This window comes from Panthera leo, chromosome A2 (assembly GCF_018350215.1).
Source record: "Panthera leo isolate Ple1 chromosome A2, P.leo_Ple1_pat1.1, whole genome shotgun sequence".
In the NCBI taxonomy this organism is placed as follows: domain Eukaryota; kingdom Metazoa; phylum Chordata; class Mammalia; order Carnivora; family Felidae; genus Panthera; species Panthera leo.
This window is the reverse complement of record NC_056680.1, coordinates 69,407,525-69,427,792: the sequence shown is the minus strand read 5'-3', so window position 1 is coordinate 69,427,792 and position 20,268 is coordinate 69,407,525. Positions and strand designations below refer to the sequence as shown.

The 20,268-nt window shown below is 50.8% G+C and overlaps 1 protein-coding gene and 1 long non-coding RNA gene across 5 annotated transcripts; one reads left to right on the top strand and one right to left on the bottom strand.

The window, feature by feature from the left end:
* Positions 1-1,252: 1,252 nt before the first annotated feature.
* On the top strand, positions 1,253-19,452 carry LOC122205625 (ral guanine nucleotide dissociation stimulator-like). Of its 4 annotated transcripts, none has more exons than XM_042914200.1 (5): positions 1,253-1,330; positions 15,977-16,175; positions 16,775-16,834; positions 17,753-17,919; positions 18,189-19,452. In XM_042914200.1, exons 2-5 carry the CDS (start codon positions 16,171-16,173, stop codon positions 18,680-18,682), a joined length of 726 nt encoding a protein of 241 aa, XP_042770134.1. In that variant the 5' UTR covers positions 1,253-1,330; positions 15,977-16,170; the 3' UTR covers positions 18,683-19,452. The 4 variants fall into 4 exon arrangements, with proteins under 4 accessions (XP_042770134.1, XP_042770123.1, XP_042770113.1 ...); XM_042914189.1 differs by lacking the exon at positions 1,253-1,330 and adding an exon at positions 10,970-11,053; XM_042914179.1 differs by lacking the exon at positions 1,253-1,330 and adding an exon at positions 15,151-15,192.
* LOC122205636 lies at positions 10,811-13,028 on the bottom strand. Its single transcript, XR_006196173.1, has 3 exons — positions 12,563-13,028; positions 12,091-12,205; positions 10,811-11,681 (listed from the first exon to the last, which is right to left on the bottom strand). It is a non-coding gene; the product is annotated as an uncharacterized LOC122205636 (long non-coding RNA).
* Positions 19,453-20,268: the final 816 nt, after the last annotated feature.

Below are 20,268 nucleotides of genomic sequence, written 5' to 3'. Positions count from 1 at the left end.
GAGGCTCAGGTGATTGATGTCTGAGAACAGGATGCTGACTGTTCCCTCAGGTAAGAGTTAAGTGCCAGACCTGGGCAAACCACGTTGAGGACCTCCTAGCTCAGGTATTTTAATTACCTCTTTGTGGAGTGTGAACCTCAGACCTTAACCTAGAGGACCTTGGTGCAGAAAAGCTTAGCAGATGGAGGGGAAAATGGAAACAGGAGTTGGATATAGATGTTAGCCTCAGGGGAAAGAATGTGGTTTGAGTTGGGAAATGAGGAGGTGGGTAGGAGGGAAGGTGCAGATATATATCAGGTGGCCCTCCTGCCATCTCACTCCCTCTCTCTCCATAGTAAAGAAACATGAACAAATATTAATAGAACGTTCCCCAGGACAGGTGCTGGCCCCAGTCACAGCCATTCATTCGCTTTGTAATTAACTCGACGGTGTTACTTTAGCATTATTATTTGAGTATTTGAGTATTATTATTTGAGGAGCACTGGGTTCATGTACAGCCACCTCCCTGGGAAACCAGCTTTGCAAAAGCTTCCTGGGTCTCTTTGGGGGTGACAGGGAGGTCTCCACCTGGGGAGGAGACACCTGCCAGTCCCCTCCCACTGGCCTGGTCTCTGGAGCCCTCTGCCTGGCTCCCGGCTGTCAGGGTGGCGGGCAGGCGGTCAGAGCATCTGGTGGGCGCAGCGAGGTGCGGTGGTGCAGACCCTGGCGCCCAGGAGCTGTGCCCCCTGCGGGGGGTGTGGGTGTGGGTGGGGGGATGGGGCGGCTTGGATCCTGGGCCCAAGCAGGTGTGCGGGAGCAAGCTCACGAGTGCGCGCATGCGCGTGGCCAGGGGCGGAGCCCGGTGATGGACACAGCTGAGGCTGCAGCAGTGCTGTGAGACCTGGCTCCCAGCCTGCCTGCCGCCCCAAGCCCCCAAATGTCTGGGCCAGCCAGGGGCTGACGCCCACCCCCCCCCACCCCCCCCCAACGGGGACATGATGCTGCCTGGCACCTGCAGCACTGTAGCCGTGGCGGTGGTGGTGGCGGTAGGGGTAGCAGTAGCGCTAGCCATAGCGCTCCCGCGGCCCACGCGGAGAAGACTGGGAGCCCTGAGCCTCCAGCACCGGAGGGTGGTGGCCCTGCTGCTCCTGCTGCTCCTGGAGCCAGAGGCCAGGGCGTTGGACGGCCGCGCTGGTGGTGGAGTGCCAGCACTGGCAGGGGCAGAGCGCGATGCGATGCCCCCCCCCCCCCCGGCGACCCCCCGAAAGACCATCTGGGAGAAGCCTAAAGGTGGAGCAGCTGAGACCCACAGCCTCCCTCCAGGACCTGCCTCAGTCGCGGTGCTGCCAAGGTAGGGATCCTAGTGACAAGGTCCCATGTGGCCTTGCCCCCTGCCCCTCTCTGTCTTCCCCTTCCATGACCACCCACCCCCCGTGTCCCCCCCCCCCTCCCCCCCCGGCCCTCGTGCTCCGGGCTTCTTCTTGGGCTCCTTTGCGGCTGCGGTCTGGAGGATTCAGGAGTGAGCTTTCTGGGTTGGACCCGGGTTCCCCGGAGGAGGAGGGCCCCAGATCGAGTAGGGGGTTAGGCTCCGGTGGTGGGGAGTGGCGCAGGTCGAGAGGGGGGCGCCTGAGTGCCGTTGGATGTGTGACTGGGTTGGTGGCTGGAGGGTGGATGTGCGAACACAGGAAGGAAGGAACGAACAAAAGCGTGGACTTGGGGTTGTGGGAAAATGTCAAGGCAAGGGCAGGAGAGTCGCAGCCATGAGCAGGAGGAAACATTCCTGCCTGTGAAAATGAAGCACAGGCACCGCAGATTCCAGAGAAACATTCCAGGGAGAGTCAGGGTGGTGGGCCTGAGTTGCTGGAGGCCAGCCAGGGAAGGTGTTTGAAGGGATTGAGAGTGGAAGCAGCAGGTGAACACAGGCCTCCTGCCTCCCCCCTCCAAACCCCCTGACCCCCGCCACCCAGCCCCTGGTTGCAAAGTTACACCCTCTGATGGGACGGAAGATCCCCCCACCCACCGCTATTAGCTACAGGCTGTCGTCTATCATGGGAGTCAATGGGAATATGGGGTGTGGAGTCTGAATTAGGGGAAGTGCAACTCCCTGTTAAGCACTTCATTTCTGAAGTCAATTTGCATTCAATCAATGAACTCTGAGCAAATGGGCCAGGAATAAGTGGCTCTTCTCTCCTATAAAGGACGGTCCTATCTCTTTCCTACTTGGAGATGTGTGTTGAAGAGGATTGGGTGTTTGAGATGGAGTCCAAAGTCATCTTTTTGGGACATGTTGGGTGGGAACGTCTTCTTCACACTCTGGTGAGGAAGGTGGATGGAAAAGCTCCTTGTCAAAGGCAGACTTGTGGGTTTTTTTCTTGATATCCGTGGGTGCGTGGCGCTTCATGTTTCCATGGAGCGCCTCCTCTCTTGCATTCGTTCCGTGTTTCAAGAGTTTCAGACCATAGGAATCACATCTCTTCCGGGACTCACGAGGCAGCATGACGGAGAAGTGACTCTGAGCCCACCGGGTCCCTAGAAACCAGTGCATGTGTATTTGAGCAGGCAGTGCTCCTCTCTCAGCCTCCTTTGGAAATGAGGTCTTGAGCAAACGCTCTTTCATTGCATGGGTTCCACCTCTGTCAGGTTGTTGGGGTTTGTGTTTGTGCATGGGTGTAAGTGTCTGCGGTGCCGTGTCCTGTATTTAGTCCGGACCGTGGCAGGGTCCCAGTTCTTTCAAAGACACAGTTTTGTTGCATAGGAAATTTTCATTTCAATAGTGTGTCCCAATGCTGTTACAACGGATGAAAACTTCCTGCAGGCAGCACCGTGACCTCACCGAAAGCAAAAGTCTGAGAACTGAGGCTTTCCCAAACTTCCATATCAAGCTGTTACTTTATGTTTTCAGTAAGATGGTGTGGTGTAGGCCACTTTGAGCAGCTGAGGCTCCTAAGCATCTGGTTTGTCCTTGGGGGGTGAGTTGTCTCTGTCAGCAATTCAGGAGATTATGATTATCTTGAAGATCATTATTTTCTTGATTACCATGATTACTATATTCTGCATAACCCATCGCATGGAATTTGATAAGGAGCTCAATACCCGGAACCTTTTCGTCACCAAACGCTCGCTACAACAAGGAGAAAAACAATCACTTTTGTGCGATGGACAATGCACCTTACCTTTATTGTACTCTTTTAGAGGTATGTACATATGTTTAGAGTAATGAAAGTGTCCACTTAGATCTAAGGAGTTTTTTGTGACATGATGGTACTTCAAGAAACCATAAAAATAATGGAAAAATCTAAGTTACCTAGTAATCTAAGCACTCTGTCTTTTTGGATACGAAATCCTAAGTAAAGAACTCATCTTGCAAAAACTGCCAAGACCTGATACTTTGTTACTATTCACGTAGGTCTAGTGAATGGAATGGACTGAACTAAGGTCTCTGAAATAGAGGAAGCTAGAATTTGAGATATTGAGTCACCTTTACTCTTCCTTTCCCTGGTGACATGGTCTTTTTATATTCGGTGATGTCTTTTGACCTTTACCCTATTTCCCTCCTTCCTGCCCCCCAACCTTTGCAATCATCTTTATGTATTGATGGGCTTGTTTCATTCTGTTTTGAGGATTTTTGGTTTTTGTTTTCTTAGTTTTTGTTTCAGATTCCCCATATATGTGCGAGCATTCTGTATGTGTTTTTCTCTGTGTGAGTTCTTTCACTTGGCATAATGCCCTCCAGGCTATTATAAAACACTGTGGCATAATAAAAAGTGTGAAGGTATTTTGGGGAGTTAGTGATTTCATGTGTTCTGAGTAGTACCTAGGGGGGTACTTGAGGGAAGTTGCTGGATGATATGGATGTTCTCCTCTGAATTGTGTGAGGAAACTTTACATTGTTTGCGACTGCCTCTGCACCAACAGGGCCCAATGATTCGCTTTCTTCCACATTGTACCCGACGCTTGTGTTTTCTTGTCTTTTTGATAAGACCGTTCAGACAGGTTTCAGGTGATATCTCTTTGGCTTTGGACTTTCATTTCCCTAATGTGGAGTGACATGGAACTTCTCTTCATGTATGTGGTGGCCATCTGTATGTCTTCATTGGAAGAATGCCTCTTCAGGACTCTGCCAGGCCCATCATTGCTCTTTGGTTTTGCATTGTGGCGCCGTAGGAGTTCTTGGTATCTTTTGTGTTTTAACCCTTGACCACGTATGTAGTTTGCAAGTATTTTCTCCCATTCACTATGTTGCCTTTCCATTCTGTGGAAGATATTGTTGCTGTGCAGAACTGGTTTTTTTAGTTTCATGTAGTCCCACTTGTTTAGTTTTCCTTTGTAGCTTTGGCTTCTGGTGTCAAATCCCAAACTCAAGTCAAGACTGAGATCCAAACATTCTCGTGGGTGTGGCATTTGGCTTTGTCCAGCAAAGCCAAGGACAGCAGAAAGGATTGCTTCAGACTCCACGCAAGTCAAGAGAGGTGAGAGGGACTTTAAGGGACGTCTCCGCGAGCTGCTCTCAGGCTCCCGTAGTCATTAAGCCTACAAACGATGTGCAACACGTCCGCGGGCCACATGCTAGAAAGAACGTATTGAAGACATGGTGCAAACCACATCGAGACAGGATAAAATATTCCACGTGACAACACGGTCCAAGGACTTGGTGAGCCCATGCAGAACCCAACCCCTAGATACACACGCACTAGATCAGCCAAGTCTCGCCTGCCCCCCAGATACACACCAACTAGGTAAGTGAGCTGCTGCTGGCTGTTTGCAGGAAAGCCAGAGAGCAGTGATCTGCTCGGCAAAGCGTTCCCTATAATCTCCCAACTCAGGACATCGGTGTGCGATTTCCCACACCTTCTGTCCAAGGTCTTATCCAGGTCTTTTGTGGTTTCAGGTCTCAAGTCTGTAATACATTTTAACTTTGTTTCTGTGTGTGATGCTAAATAGGTGTCAGGTTGTGTTTCTGTGCCTGTTGTTTTCCTGTGCCCAGTGATTCTGGACACCACCTATTGAGGAGACTGCCTTTGCCTCAGGCTATATTCTTGGTTCTTTTGTTGTGAATTAATTGGTTACATATGTGTGGGTTTCTTCCTGGGCCTTCAGTTCTGTTCCAGTGACCTGTGTGTCTGCTATTAGCCGAATAGTGTACTGCTTGTGTTATTGTAGCTTTGAGATCTAGTTTCAAATCAGAAAGCATGATGCTTCCAGCTGTGTTCCTCCTTCTTAAACTGACTTTGGTATTCAGAGCCTTTTGTGGTTCTGTCCACCTTGAAGGATTATTCTATTTTTGGTAACGTGCTTCCACTTTGATAGGGATTGCACCTAGGAAATGTGTAGATGCTTAAGTAGTGTGGACATTTTGAGAATCTTAATTCTTGGGATCCCCTAGCATAGAATGTCTTTCTGCTTATTTCTGTCTTTTCAAACTCTTTCTCCACTGATTTCTTCTTTTCAGGAAAGAGGTCTTTCTCCTTCATGGTTAAAGTCATTCTTTTCTAAGTTTTCTATGTTTTTTCTTGACAGAGAGAGATACATGGAAACACAGATACACACACACACACACACACACACACACAGAGACAGAGCGCATATGAGTGGGGAAGAACTGAGAGAAAGGAGACACAGAATCTAAAGTAGTCTCCAGACTCTGAGTTGTCAGCACAGAGCCCCACACAGGGCTCAAAACAACATCATGAGATCACGACCTTAGCCAAAGTCAGATGCTTCACTGACTGTGCCACCCAGGTGTTTGTAGGCTAAATTTCCTCTTAAGCTTTTTCTTCTCTTGGAGTGATTTTAAATTATTTTCTTAATTTCTCTCTCTGAGACTTTGTTATTCATGTATAGAATTGAAGCACAATATGTACAATGACATACATATCTTAACATGACTGAATTCACTTATTAGGTCTACCAGTAAGGTTGTGGAGTCACTGCAGTCTCTCTAGAGCATATCATGCACCCCCAATAAATGAAAAAGTACCTGGGAACATAGGATGATGCGATCAAATTTACATGAGAGTAAGCAGATATATGGAGTGAGAGTGTGCAAATTTTCTGAAATGTTTTGTGGGTGATATAATCCAACAAGTCCATAAACAAGGTTTGTTTGGATATACGTTTTCTTTAAACCAGACGCAGAGAGCTGTGACATAAATATATGCTTCCCAACACATTGCCACAACACGCCCTGTGCATCTTGGGAGCTGGCCACCTTGTCTCTCTTTTCTGTCCTGGAACCCAGTGCCTGACTCCCCCACTCAGTGAATTCATCTCAGAATACTGCAGTTGGGAAGAGACCTATGTTTTTCATAGACTTCCTGAAAGGCACCTCAAAAACATTGGATTTTACAGAGTTGTGTGTGATCTGCCTGGAGTCCTCTGAGGATGTGTCGGTTGGAATGGCACTTTCTTTGCTGGGAGATCAGGGAGCCCTGCAGTATTCCTGTGTGCCTTATGGTCGGTCACCAGAGGGTGCTGTGCGGCTGCTCATGACAGGGACACTGCTCCCCAAACATGGGGCTGGCAGGTGCCTGGCGTCACTGCTGGAGGAGCCTGAAGGGTGGAGGGGCTTGACTCGCTATCAAAAGCCTTGACTGAGTCTCCATCCTGCAGTCTCCTTGAGCTCCTGATGTGCTGTGTAAAGGACTCTCTGGCTTGCCGAGGTTCAAGTGGTTCTTGCTGTTGCCACTCAGTCGTCAGGACGAACACATTCAGGTCATGGTCTTTAACTCATTGACCTGATCTGCCCTTAGAGGTACTTTCCTGAGAGTAAGCGACCCCGCCTGGGAGGAGGGCCAGCAAGCAGACAGCAGTGGCCAAGCCTGCATCCTCCACCGGCCTGAATACAGGGACTGGCTGCTCTACTGAGAAGCAGAGCTGTGGAACAGGAGGTGCACAGGCAGCTGGGGTTTGTCATGGGATGGAGCCTGGATGAGTGTGTTCTAGGATTGGGGCATGGATGCTGTGCAGGAGGTCAGAATGAGGGAGTGTGGTTTCTTTCCTACCCCTTGGGTCACTCCTAGGTACTCTGTTGGCCTCAGTCCTGATTCTTTACTCAGTCCCAGGGGTCCCTGCTTTGCACATAAGACCCCAATGGAATAAAGAGCCTGCAGATATTGGAAACTGGAGGCAGCGCCCGAAAAATGCCTATAAATTATGTCCCCAAAGTTGTGCTTGGTGTACGTGCCTACAGAAAGGGAGAGTTTCGGTACACATGTACTCTTGTGTACACTGATGAGAGACAAAATATTGGAATTGGCCCAGTCATTCAGCTTCTGGAGACGTAAAGGATGATGTGTGGCCCCTGAGAATGCAGAAGGGGACAGGACTGTGCCTGTCCACTGTGGGGACATGCCATAGTACCAGACCATAGTCTTGGATGGATGCCCAACCTGTCACACCACTCGTGAACACAAACACAGACAACTGCTGCACTCAAAACCAAAGGACTGTGAAGATGACACCATGTCTTGGGGGCCATTATTTCTTCAAAGAATATACATTTTATTTCCTGTATGTATTTGTTGTTTCCTATTTATTTTTTTGGAAAGAGCAAGAAGGGGAATCCTGACCACGGCTTCAAGCTGTCATTGCAGAGCCTGACTTGGGGCTTGATCTCAAGAACCACGAGATCATGACCTGAGCCAAATTCGACTTGGAAACTCGCCCATTGAGCCACCTTGGTGCCTGTCCTCATTATTTAAATCTTCGTTTTACTGAATGCATGTCACCTTAGGGAACCTTGAAGAACTTTATACCTTATTGCCTAATAGATTAGCATAAATAGAATATTGACGGTTTCATTTGGATATTTTTATAATATGCACATGAGACCAATATCACCATGGCCTGTCCAGGAAAATGAAAGATTTTCAAGGTATTCGCTCTAGTCCAGACATTTCTCTTCTGGCTTCAGCTCTTGTGTCAATCCTCAGAGGGTCACCATGCCAGATAATGAAGATATTTTAAGTGGGGGCTTCACCTAGTCTTTGTTCTTTGAGCACTATTTCTCTGTCATAACAAATATTAGTGTCATTGAATCTTTAAGCAATTATTAATCACTCTCCTGTCATGTAGCCAGACACAACAGGCCATGTTGTGTGTTTGCACACACATGGAAATCCGAGAGGAGCTAAAGCAGCAGAAACCGAGATCGCTGGTTGCAGAGACTGGGGTGAGGGAATGAGCCATGGGTGATTAATAGTCCACGTGTCTCTGTGATGGAAATGTTCTAGGAGTACATAGTGGTCACGGGTGCAAAATCCTGCGAATGTACGTACTGACACTTGAAGTTGTAATTTCAAAGGATGAGAGTAAATTCTTTGGAACTTAATTTATGTTTTATGTATAAACCAATAATACATAAGGACAGTAAATACCTCTATACCCACTACTAAAACGACAAAGAACGCCATGACAAGGTCAGGGAATTCATCCTTTGGGGCTGCGGCCGACATGAGCCACTGTTGGGGAGCTGAGGCTGGTTGCTCAGCTGCAGCAGGTGGTTGCTCCAGCCCTTCCGTGACCCCACCGGCTGGGGCTGAGGGCTGCTCATGCTCTGGGGCCACCAAAGGGGCAGGTGGCTCTTCCAGCTCCTGACTGTCAGCTAGAGCTGGGAGTACCTCCTGCCCTGGTGGGGACGCTGTAGTGAGGGTCTCCGATTCTCGTACGCGCTGAGCTCCAGGAGAACTGGTGGCTTCAGGCAGCCTGGATGCGAGGCTCCAGTGGGCACTACAGAGATAGTGGGGGCTCGCTCCCGAGGGATGTTTGGATGTGGCTATGGAGCTGCTGCCAAAGCTTCAAGAATAGAAAGTGTCATCACCGTGATTGCCATTCCATGGCAGGAAACATCTCCCGCAGACATTGTCATCTGAGTCAAAGGACCCACCAGGAGGAAATCTCCCAGATGGCAGGCTAATGGAACAGTGATCTGAGACTAGTCCCTACGCCTGGCCCACCTGCAGTCTCAGGAAACACGTTCTCTGTGGCATACCCCGTCTCCTCCACATGGCCACATCTCCCTCCGAGAGTCCCCCTCGCCCAGAGACTATGGCTCTTTGGGCTCACGGTGTTTCTGCCATGAGTAGAGAAGGCGGGTGCAGCACTGCAGCTCAGAGCCCGGCATGTGGACCCTTACATACGCCCGCAGCAACTTCAAGCTTTTTTAGTCTGGGGGCTGGCAAAAGTCCTCAGGTTAGTGATCCAGCCAGGTGCCCAGGATGGAGGAGATGGCCCTGGGGATACAAAAGTAGCCAGAATAATCACCATGGGGTGTTCCTCCCACTGATGTCTCAGGACAGGCCTGTGGGACCTGGCCTCTATGCCTCCTGCTCCTGGATGTCCAGAGGGTGGTTCTATACGTTGTCCACCTGTGATTTGGCAGTCCCGCCTACGAGAGACCTGGTCACTGAAGAGGGACCGTCAAGATTCTGTTTGACGGGAACCCCTTAACCAATGATGTGGTCGTCTCTGTCCTTCTTGGGGAAGCCAGCCAGACTCCTCGCTGTGTCCCGAGCCAACCTTCCACCGGAAATCAAGTCCGTGCGTGAGTGGAGGGGTGGTGTCGGGGTGAGTCAGTGCCTTCACTGCATACCCTAGCGCTCCATGAAAATCTGCGCAAATACAGGACAAGGGGATTCTGTCTCTTACCTGGGCTTGCTATGACCCTCCTGATGCCTTCAACGTGACGACCTGTGCCTCTGTGCTGCCTCATGCCCTCAGTGCACATGTGGGTGTCCTCCCGCTGACACTGTTCTCCCATCGTGTGGGTGATATGTGCTCCTTGAGCCCTCACTGTGTCTCCTGTACCCTTGCTAAGCATGCACTGTGGATGTTCCCCAAGGTGGTGAGCGTGATGCTCCCCAAAACCGTTATTCTGGGTCCCCTGATGGGGGTGGAGGCAAGGCTGTGAGTGGGAAGGGATGGGGTTGGACTCTGTAAGGCGCTGACGTGGTCCTCTGGCACCCTCTGCTGCCTCCCTGTGCCCACAGCCCATCCTCTACCAGACAGGACACTTCTCTAAAGAAGACATCTGGATTGCCAACAGGCACATGAAAAGATGCTCAACGTCGCTCCCCATCAGGGAAATACAAATCAAAACCACACTCAGCTATCACGTCACGCCAGTCAGAGTGGCCAAAATGAACAAAGCAGGAGACTATAGATGCTGGAGAGGATGTGGAGAAACGGGAACCCTCTTGCACTGTTGGTGGGAATGCAAACTGCTGCAGCCGCTCTGGAAAACAGTGTGGAGGTTCCAAACAATTAAAAATAGACCTACCCTATGACCCAGCAGTAGCACTGCTAGGAATTTACCCAAGGGATACAGGAGTGCTGATGCAGAGGGCACTTGTACCCCAATGTTTATAGCAGCACTCTCAACAATAGACAAATTATGGAAAGAGCCTAAATGTCCATCAACTGATAAAGGGATAAAGAAATTGTGGCTTATATTCACAATGGAGTACTATGTGGCAATGAGAAAGAATGAAATATGGCCCTTTGTAGCAACGTGGATGGAACTGGAGAGTGTCATGCGAAGTGAAATAAGCCATACAAGGAAAGACAGATACCATATGTGTCCACTCTTTTGTGGATTCTGAGAAACGGAACACGTGCGGGAGGGGAAGAAAAAAAAAAGAGCTTAGAGTGGGAGAGAGCCAAAGCATAAGAGACTCCTAAAAACTGAGAACAAACTGAGAGTTGATGGGGGGTGGGAGAGAGGGGAGCGTGGGTGATGGGTACTGGGGAGGGCACGTGTTGGGATGAGCACTAGGTGTTGTATGGAAACCTATTTGGCAATAAGTTTCAAAAAATTTTTTAATAAAAGCATCAATGAAAAAAGAATCTCAGGTCAGATTATTAGATGAGTATGCTCAGCAACTCCCTGCAACAACAGCAGTGTCCCTGTGATTTCTAACAGCACACTCCATTCTGGGGATCCGAAGAGAGGGACAGTACCTGGCAGAGGTTGGATCAGGATAACAGGACATGTAGGACGTTCAGTGCAGTACTGTGACATGGCAAGAGAAAGGAATCCTGTCACAGTCCCACATTTGTGAAGGGCTGAATGGGTGAGGTGAGTGGTCTCCTTTCAGAATGTTGTCTAGGTGGTAAGGCCCTTGCTCCTGATCTGGAGGGGCCCCAGGGGCGTGTTGCTTGGCCAGAAAGTGCAGAGCATTAGACATAATGCAACGAGCCCCATGTCCTTTGGGTAAAAATCTCCCTGCTCCTCACGAACGTGTGTCAGACGTGGAGAAGGTGTGGAAGGATGGTCGGGTGAACCGGGACACCTGGGAACGTTCGTCGGGGAAACGTGTACAACAATGCCAATATATTCTAGACAGAATGGGACGTGAAATGGTCTCACACCTCTTTTCTGATATTCCTACAAATAAGTGGAGAGTGACGTTGCGTCTGGCCGTGGCAGGGGCTGGGCCCTGAGGGCATGTTTGGGGAGCAGATGGGGTTCCAGGTTCATCTGGGACCAGGAGTCTCTGAGAGCTACCAGGGGAGCAGCAGTGTGTTTTCTGGGCCCTGGGATTCTTTGCATTGTTTCTGGGCCCTGGGTGTTGGGTTTCCCTGATACCTGCACTCACCCTGAGCCAGCGTGGCTTCCTGTTGACGACATGGTGCTTCCTCCTTTCCTTCAGGGAAGTAGAGCAGGGGCTCTCATTCAGCTTCTCCTCCATCTGTGGCATGTGGCTCTGTAAAGACAGTGCCAGGCAGGCAGGCAGGCAGGAGTCCTCAAAGCCATGTCTGCTTGCTTTCGCTTGTCCTCAGACCCATATGAATTCATTCCAGATATGACACCACACTGTGCACTCACCTCCCCCACGGAGGAGAAGCAAGGTGGCTTGAGGGCTTGGATTCAACCTGTTACCGGTTAGAGGCACCTCAGAGATCCCTTCTTCCTCCTTCCCAGCATGACATGTGTGTGGCCATGATGGGTCCACCAGGTGGTCCACTGCCATCCAACCTGCTCCGGTCCTGGGGAGGACCGGCCCCCATGTCCCCCTTTCCCCGAAACTGAACATGAGGGGATGCGGGTGCCCAGGGAAGGCTCAGAGCTGTGACCTGACCTGACCTGGCCTGCTCTAGGCTGCTCTGTGTTACCTTATGTGACCTCCTGGAAAACATCCTGAGGCATCGCCAGCGTGGGTTAGGGAAACCTCTCCAACATCTGTGTAATCCTGCACACTGGGGTTTCTGGTATCCAGAGCCCTGGTACCTGGGAAGAAAACAAGAGAACATCCCAAAGTCTCTGTGTCTGTAGGCAAGTGAGCCTGGTATGGGACCTTACTAGAACATGGGTGCCCGGTTACGGGAGTTCCAAGCTTTCCTGGGCCAATTGTGAGCAAAGTGATGTCACTGCCTAGGATCTACCTCTTGAGTCCCCTCCTGGGATAACACCTCTGCAAATAGTCCTCTCTTTGCTGACTGCTCACCCCCATTCTCCATGAAATGTCATATCGGTACACAGTTCCACCAATGCACCCCTCTCCACAGTCCCCTGGGAAGGTCTGGGGGCAGCCAGGGTCCCAGCTGTGAGACCTATCTGGGTTGAGACAGAACTCTTCTTTCTTACCTCTTTCTGGTCCCAGATTCGCGACTGTGCTTCTCAGGGATGGTCCGTGTCTTTCCTGCCCAGTGGAGATCATTCTAGCCTGTACTTCCTCAGGAGGTCCTCAGGCATATGTGGGATGATATCTGTGAAATTGGAGCAGCGGTGTCACCTGTTGGAAATTTATCCAACCACATTGACTTCAACTTCTCACCTCCTCTGATTCTGCTGCTCCTCTGATCCCATCCCACAGTCCTTCCAGGTGTGTGTACGTGCGTGAGTGTGTGTGTGTATGTGTGTTTACCAGTGCTTGTTTTCTGGGGTCCCAGAAGGTCACATCCCCACCTAGGGAAGGATGGCCAAACATTTCCTAGGAGCTTAGGTTCTCTACTTTCTAAAGCAATCCCTACAGAAGGGATTGGAGTTGGGGCCTAGTAGGACAGAACTCTCTTTTACGTAGACTTGGTCAGTAGTGTGCCACGAGCCATTCCCTGCCTTTCCACTGGGTACATACAATGGGGACAGGGTGGCACTCAGTGGGTTGCCCTAGCCTGGGGGTCCTCCTCAAGGAAGAACGTGCTGGGATGTCTTCTGTGACGCTCCTCTTCAGCCTCACCCCCACGCCACCTCCATGTCCGCACCCAGTGACAGTAACACACCCTTTTCCAGACCCCCTCTGAAATCCTGGGTCAAATCCAGGACCCCATTTTGAGGACATGAAGTTGGGGTCATGCCTGGTTCTGCCTTTCTACCAGTCTGTGATTTTGGGCGAGGCACTGACCCTGGCAGGGTCTTCACTTTCCCCTCCCCTCAGTGGCTCCCTGGGATGCCCACATCCTGTCAACACATCCTTGTGGGATTTCCTTCCTGGAGTGTGGTATGGACGTAGTGTTTGATTTCTGTTGCAAAGAAGATGGCACCGTGACCCCAGACCAAACAAGTTTAGGTGATAAAATGTGCATGGCACGGCCACGTGCTCACTGTCACTCTCTGTGTTGTCTCTCAGCCCCTCACAGTGGGGACCAACCCCCGTGTTGAGTCGTGACACAGACAGTTACACTAGCCTAGCCCTGAGAGACAACAACAGACAGGGAAGGACTAAGGCACTCGATGTGGACTGAATCCTGCCACCACCCTGAAGTGGGCTCAGGCGTTGAGTGAAGCAGGTTCTGTCTCAGTGATGACAGCAGCCCCAACCTCCTGAGAGGCTCTGGCAGGAGCCCCCAGCTGAGCCCTGCTGAATTCCTAGTCCCCTGGGCCTGTGAGGTGGCAATTTTATGAGGAAGCCACTAAGGGTTGGGGAATATTGTCCCACGGCACTAGAGCAGAGTAGTGACAATGTCCTCCTGCCCCAGGCCCTGGCCCTCCTCACCCTCCCTCTCTGCTGTCCTCGCAGCTCTTTCCGGTCTCCCTGGTCTCCTTTCACACGTCCCCTCTGAAACAACGACCCCTGCCTCCGAGTGTCCGCCCCACTGTGCCTTCTGCCAGGCTACATACCCTCGGACTTGTGCAGGGCTGGCTTGTTCCTGCACTGCGGCAGGAAATCTTAACGTTGCCTCAGCACAGCCTTGTCAGACCCTCCCCTGGTGGAGCTCAGGACCCAGTTGTCGCACCTTGAATTTTTCTATGGAGTCCTTGCTCATGTCATTCCCATTTTTGTTTCATGTTCTTTCCATCTTCCTGGCTAGACCTTGAACTCCTAGAGGGAAGACGTGGCTGCCTTACCAGCACTGGCACTACGTGAATGCTCAGATGCTCATTCCCGGGGGCTGACTGAGGAGGTAAAGGGATCCCACCCACCATTTAGCAGCTCAGTCATTGTAGCCTAATTTACCTGGGTCATTTTTCAATACTTCTTTTATCGTATATCTGTTGAGTCCACTCTAGTCGTAATTTGGGGCGTGAAATCACACTCCAAGATCAAGAGTCTCATGCCCTACTGACTGAAACAGCCAATTTTCATGGAACTAGACTGATTTCTAAGTTATCTTGCGGGTTAACATTTCGTACGTGTATTAGGTTATGCTGAATTACCAGAGAACACGCCACATTTCAAAAAGCATGTCCCCACAGATTTCCTCACATGACAGAGCTGGGTGTGTGTTTAGATTGGAGACTAAAGTCCTTCATGTGGTCATTGAGGAACCCAGAGTTCCTCCATTTTGTCCCTTCTCCCTCCTGAGGATATCAGGTAGTTGCACAACCAGCAGCACAAGGGGCGATAAAGGGGAAAGAGGACAAGGAAATGCACATGGGAGCATGTTATCAGCCTGGTCTAGAGTGCCTAAAATATCCACCTTTTCACTCATTCCTTGTTTTAAAGGCAAGGTTTTTTAAGTAGTGATCTGTGAGCACCTATGTCCCACAAACCATAGAAAATGCATCCCTAGATATGTACCACAAAACATACGAAGGTAATTCTGAAAGGGCGGGCCTATGCTGGCAAACTCCATCTTGTTCTGTGTCCTTCACCTTGACCACACCTCCTCCCCTTGAGCCACCCCCTCCCCACCTGCCTAACAGAACTTGGACCCTTCCCCAGCCAATCGGCTGAGGCCATAGCCATTACCTAACCAACTGCCCCTAGGCCCCAATAAAACCTTTCTGCTTTGGAAACATGCTCTCCCTGGTATCTCACCGCTGCGTTTGTGCAGGTAGGGGATTGAGCTCGAGCTAGCTCAAATAAAGGCTCCGTTGCTTACATCGGACTCGGCTCCCTGGCGGTATTTGGGGATCACGAATTCTGGGCATAACATTCGGAGGCTCGTCCGAGATCCCCATAACCCCCGAGGGACCCCCATCCCACAGCAGTAGAGCAGTGACAACGTCCTCCTGTTCCCGTCTCCTGATTTGTTCATTTTGGCCACTCTGACTGGCGTGACGTGATAGCTGAGTGTGGTTTTGATTTGTATTTCCCTGATGGGGAGCGACGTTGAGCATCTTTTCATGTGCCTGTTGGCCATCCGGATGTCTTCTTTAGAGAAGTGTCTATTCATGTTTTCTGCCCACTTCTTCAGTGGATTGTTTTTCAGGTGTGGAGTTTGGGGAGCTCTTTATAGATTTTGGATACTAGTCCTTTGTCCGATATGTCATTTGCAAATAGCTTTTCCCAATCCATTGGTTGCCTTTGAGTTTTGTTGGCTGTTTCCTTTGCTGTGCAGAAGCTTTTTATCTTCATGAGGTCCCAATAGTTCATTTTTGCTTTTAATTACCTTTCCTTTCGGGATGTCTGATAAGAGATCCTAACGTGTTCAGCCATTTCCCACCTCAAATTCTCGTGTGAATGCCAAGATCCTTCTTCGGACTCTGGGCACCCAGGTCTCACTCTTGCCACAAGTCACTGATGGCTTGGGGGTTTGGTCTGCAATCGAGACCCCAACACTCCTGATGTCCATGGTGCTGTGTCTGACTCTGTGTCCCTCCTGTGTTCTACCTCAGGGTACGAACATCTCACCCATGCCCGACAATGAGAACTGTGTGGAGTGGACCATCGAAGGAGGCTGGATGCTACTGGAACAGCGATTGGAGCACCTGGTACCTGCTTTCCTGGGTAGAGACCCCTCCTACCTCTTCACATTCTTGAGCACGTACAGAGTTTTGCTACTACCCAGCAGGTCCTGGAAATACTGTTTATGAGGTGAGCACCCTGCCGTTCACAGCTCAGTGTGATTCAGCCCATGAAAGATCTGAGTATCAGGACAGTCACCAAACGTCCTTGAGTCTCACTTTGTTCCTCTGATCTGGGTGGAAAAACTCCAGGTCCTCAGTGGGGGCACTGCAGGGAAAGTCACCCTGGCCTGTGGAAAGGTCTGCTGGCAGGGCTGCATCTCTGCTGGGTCATCTTTGTCCTCTTCCCCATGATCAAGTTTCTGCCTCATCCTTCACCGTCGCCAGGTGTTGAGTTGGGCAGTTTTCCCATTGGAAAAGGAGATTGGAGGCTCTATCCGTGTGTCTGAGTCCTGGCTCAAACCAGACAAGGATGCCCAGGATGAGCAGGAGGCCCAGACTCACAACAATATGTGTGATGGAGCTGATTGGGGCCCTATCATTCTTCAAACACGCAGGAAGCCCCACTAGGTGCAGGCAATTCTGTAGGAGCTGACTGGTATCCAATGCACAGAGCAGATAGTACGCTCCCCTCCAGAGCTCCATTGTAGTCACCAGTAAGAGACTCTGGATAGAACAAGATGTAGCATCCACAGGACAGCTCATATGATGTCCTTCTGCCTCCTCCAGATACGGATGCTTCCATTCTGAGGTTGAGGAGGATGGCGGACCCCGGGAGCAGGAGAAACTGTGAGTAGGCTGAGCTCATGCTGGAGGGCCTTCCTTCTCCAAGAGGGCAGTGCTGAGACTGTGCGTGGGAGGGGCTGCAGGACCCAGCATCCCACACGTCTGAGAGTCCTGTGAGAGAAAAGTTCTGAGGGCTTCTCCCTGGAAGCAAGGAAAGGGGTCCTGTCCTGTCTGGTAGAGGACAGGCCTTGGGCACAGGGAGGCAGCAGAGGGCGCCAGAGGACCGCGTCAGCCCCTTAGAGAGTCCAACCCCATCCCTTCCCACTCACAGCCTTGCTTCCACCCCCATCAGGGGACCCAGAATAACGGTTTTGGGGAGCATCACGCTCACCACCTTGGGGAACGTCCACAGTGCATGCTTAGCAAGGGTACAGGAGCACATATCACCCACACGATGGGAGAACAGTGTCAGCGGGAGGACACCCACATGTGCACTGAGGGCATGAGGCAGCACAGAGGCACAGGTCGTCACGTTGAAGGCATCAGGAGGGTCCCAGCAAGCCCAGGTAAGAGACAGAGTCCCCTTGTCCCGTATTTGCGCAGATTTTCATGGAGCGCTAGGGTATGCAGTGAAGGCACTGACTCATCCTGACACCACTCCTCCACTCACGCACGGACTTGAATTCCGGTGGAAGGTTGGCTCGGGACACAGCGAGGAGTCTGGCTGGCCTCCCCAAGAAGGACAGAGACGACCACATCATTGGTTAAGGGGTTCCCGTCAAACAGAATCTTGACGGTCCCTCTTTAGTGACCAGGTCTCTCGTAGGCGGGACTGCCAAATCACAGGTGGACAACGTATAGAACCACCCTCTGGACATCCAGGAGCAGGAGGCATAGAGGCCAGGTCCCACAGGCCTGTCCTGAGACATCAGTGGGAGGAACACCCCATGGTGATTGTTCTGGCTACTTTTGTATCCCCAGGGCCATCTCCTCCATCCTGGGCACCTGGCTGGATCACTACCCCGAGGACTTTTTCCAGCCTCCAGACTTCACCAGCTTGAAGCTGCTGCGGGCGTATGTAAGGGTCCACATGCCGGGCTCCGAGCTGCAGCGCTGCGCCCGCCTTCTCTACTCATGGCAGAAACACCGTGAGCCCAAAGAGCCATAGTCTCAGGGCGAGGAGGACTCTGGGTGGGAGATGTGGGCATGTGGAGGGGACGGGGTATGCCACAGAGAACGTGTTTCCTAGACTGCAGGTGGGCCAGGCGTAGGGACTAGTCTCAGATCACTGTTCCATTAGCCTGCCGTCTGGGAGATTTCCTCCTGGTGGGTCCTTTGACTCAGATGACAATGTCTGCGGGAGAGGTTTCCTGCCATGGAATGGCAATCACGGTGATGACACTTTGTATTCTTGAAGCTTTGGCAGCAGCTCTAGAGCCACATCCACACGTCCCTCGGGAGCGAGCCCCCGCTATCCCTGTGGTGCCCACTGAAGCCTCGCAGCCCAGGCTGCCTGAAGCCACCAGTTCTCCTGGAGCTCAGCGCGTACGAGAATCGGAGACCCTCACTACAGCGTCCCCACCAGGGCAGGAGGTACTCCCAGCTCTGGCTGACAGACAGGAGCTGGAAGAGCCACCTGCCCCTTTGGTGGCCCCAGAGCATGAGCAGCCCTCAGCCCCAGCCGGCAGGGTCACGGAAAGGCTGGAGCAACCACCTGCTGCAGCTGAGCAACCAGCCTCAGCTCCCCAACAGTGGCTCATGTCGGCCGCAGCCCCAAAGGATGAATTCCCTGACCTTGTCATGGCATTCGTTGTCATTTTAGTAGTGGGTATAGAGGTATTTACTGTCCTTATGTATTATTGGTTTATACATAAAACATTAAATTCCAAACAATTTACTCTGATCTTTTGAAATTACAACTTCAAGTATCAGTACGTACATTCGCAGGATTTTGCACCTGTGACCACTATGTACTCTAGAACATTTCCATCACAGAGACACGTGGACTACTAATCACCCACGGCTCATTCCCTCACCCCAGTCTCTGCAACCAGCGATCTCGGTTTCTGCTGCTTTAGCTCCTCTGGGACTTCCATGTACATGACAGGAGACTGATTAATAATTGCTTAAATATTCAATGACACTAATATTTTTTATGACAGAAGAATAGTCCTCAAAGAACAAAGATTAGGTGAAGCCCCCACTTGAAATATCTTCATTATCTGGCATGGGGACCCTCTGAGGTTTGACACCAGAGCAGAAGCCAGAAGAGAAATGTCTGGACCAGAGTGAATACCTTGAAAATCTTTCATTTTCCTGGACAGGCCATGGTGATATTGGTCTAATGTGCATATTATAAAAATACCCAAATGAAACCGTCAATATGCCATTTATGCTAATCTATTAGGCAATAAAGTATAAAGTTCTGAAAGGTTTCCTACAGGTGACATGTATTCAGTAAAAGGAAGATTTAAATAATGAGGACAGGCACCAAGGTGGCTCAATGGGCGAGTTTCCGAGTCGAATTTGGCTCAGGTCATGATCTCATGGTTCTTGAGATCAAGTCCCAAGTCAGGCTCTGCAATGACAGCTTGAAGCCCTGGTCAGGATTCCCCTTCTTGCTCTTTCCAAATAAATAAATAGGAAACAACAAATACATACGGGAAAAAAACGTATATTCTTTGAAGAAATAATGTCCCCCAACTCATGGTGTCATCTTCACAATCCTTTGGCTTTGAGTGCAGCAGGTGTCTGTGTTTGTGTTCATGAGTGGTGTGACAGGTTGGGCATCCATCCAGGACTATGGTCTTGTACTATGGCATGTCCCCACAGTGGACAGGCACAGTCCTGTCCCCTTCTGCATTTTCAGGGGCCACACATCATCCTTTACTCTGCGTCTCCAGAAGCTGAATGATTGGGCCAATTCCACTATTTTGACTCTCGTCACTGTACACAAGGGTACATGTGTACCGAAACTCTCCCTTTCTGTAGGCGTGTACACCTAGCACAACTCTGGGGACATAATTTATAGGCATTTTCGGGCACTGCCTCCAGTTTCCAATATCTACAGACTCTTTATTCCGTTGGGGTCTTCTGTGAAAAGCAGGGACCCCTGGGACTTGGTGGATCCCTGAAAAATCAGGAGGACAAGCCACCACTGAGGACATCAGGGTACCTAGGGGTGACCCATGGGCCAGGAAAGAAACCACACTCCCTCATTCTGGCCTCCTGCACAGCATCCATGCCCCAATCCTAGAACACACTCATCCAGGCCCCATCCCATGACAAACCCCAGCTGCCTGTGCACCTCCTGTTCCACAGCTCTGCTTCTCAGTAGAGCAGCCAGTCCCTGTATTCAGGCCGGTGGAGGATGCAGGCTTGGCCACTGCTGTCTGCTTGCTGGCCCTCCTCCCAGGCAGGGTCGCTTACTCTCAGGAAAGTACCTCTAAGGGCAGATCAGGTCAATGAGTTAAAGACCATGACCTGAATGTGTTCGT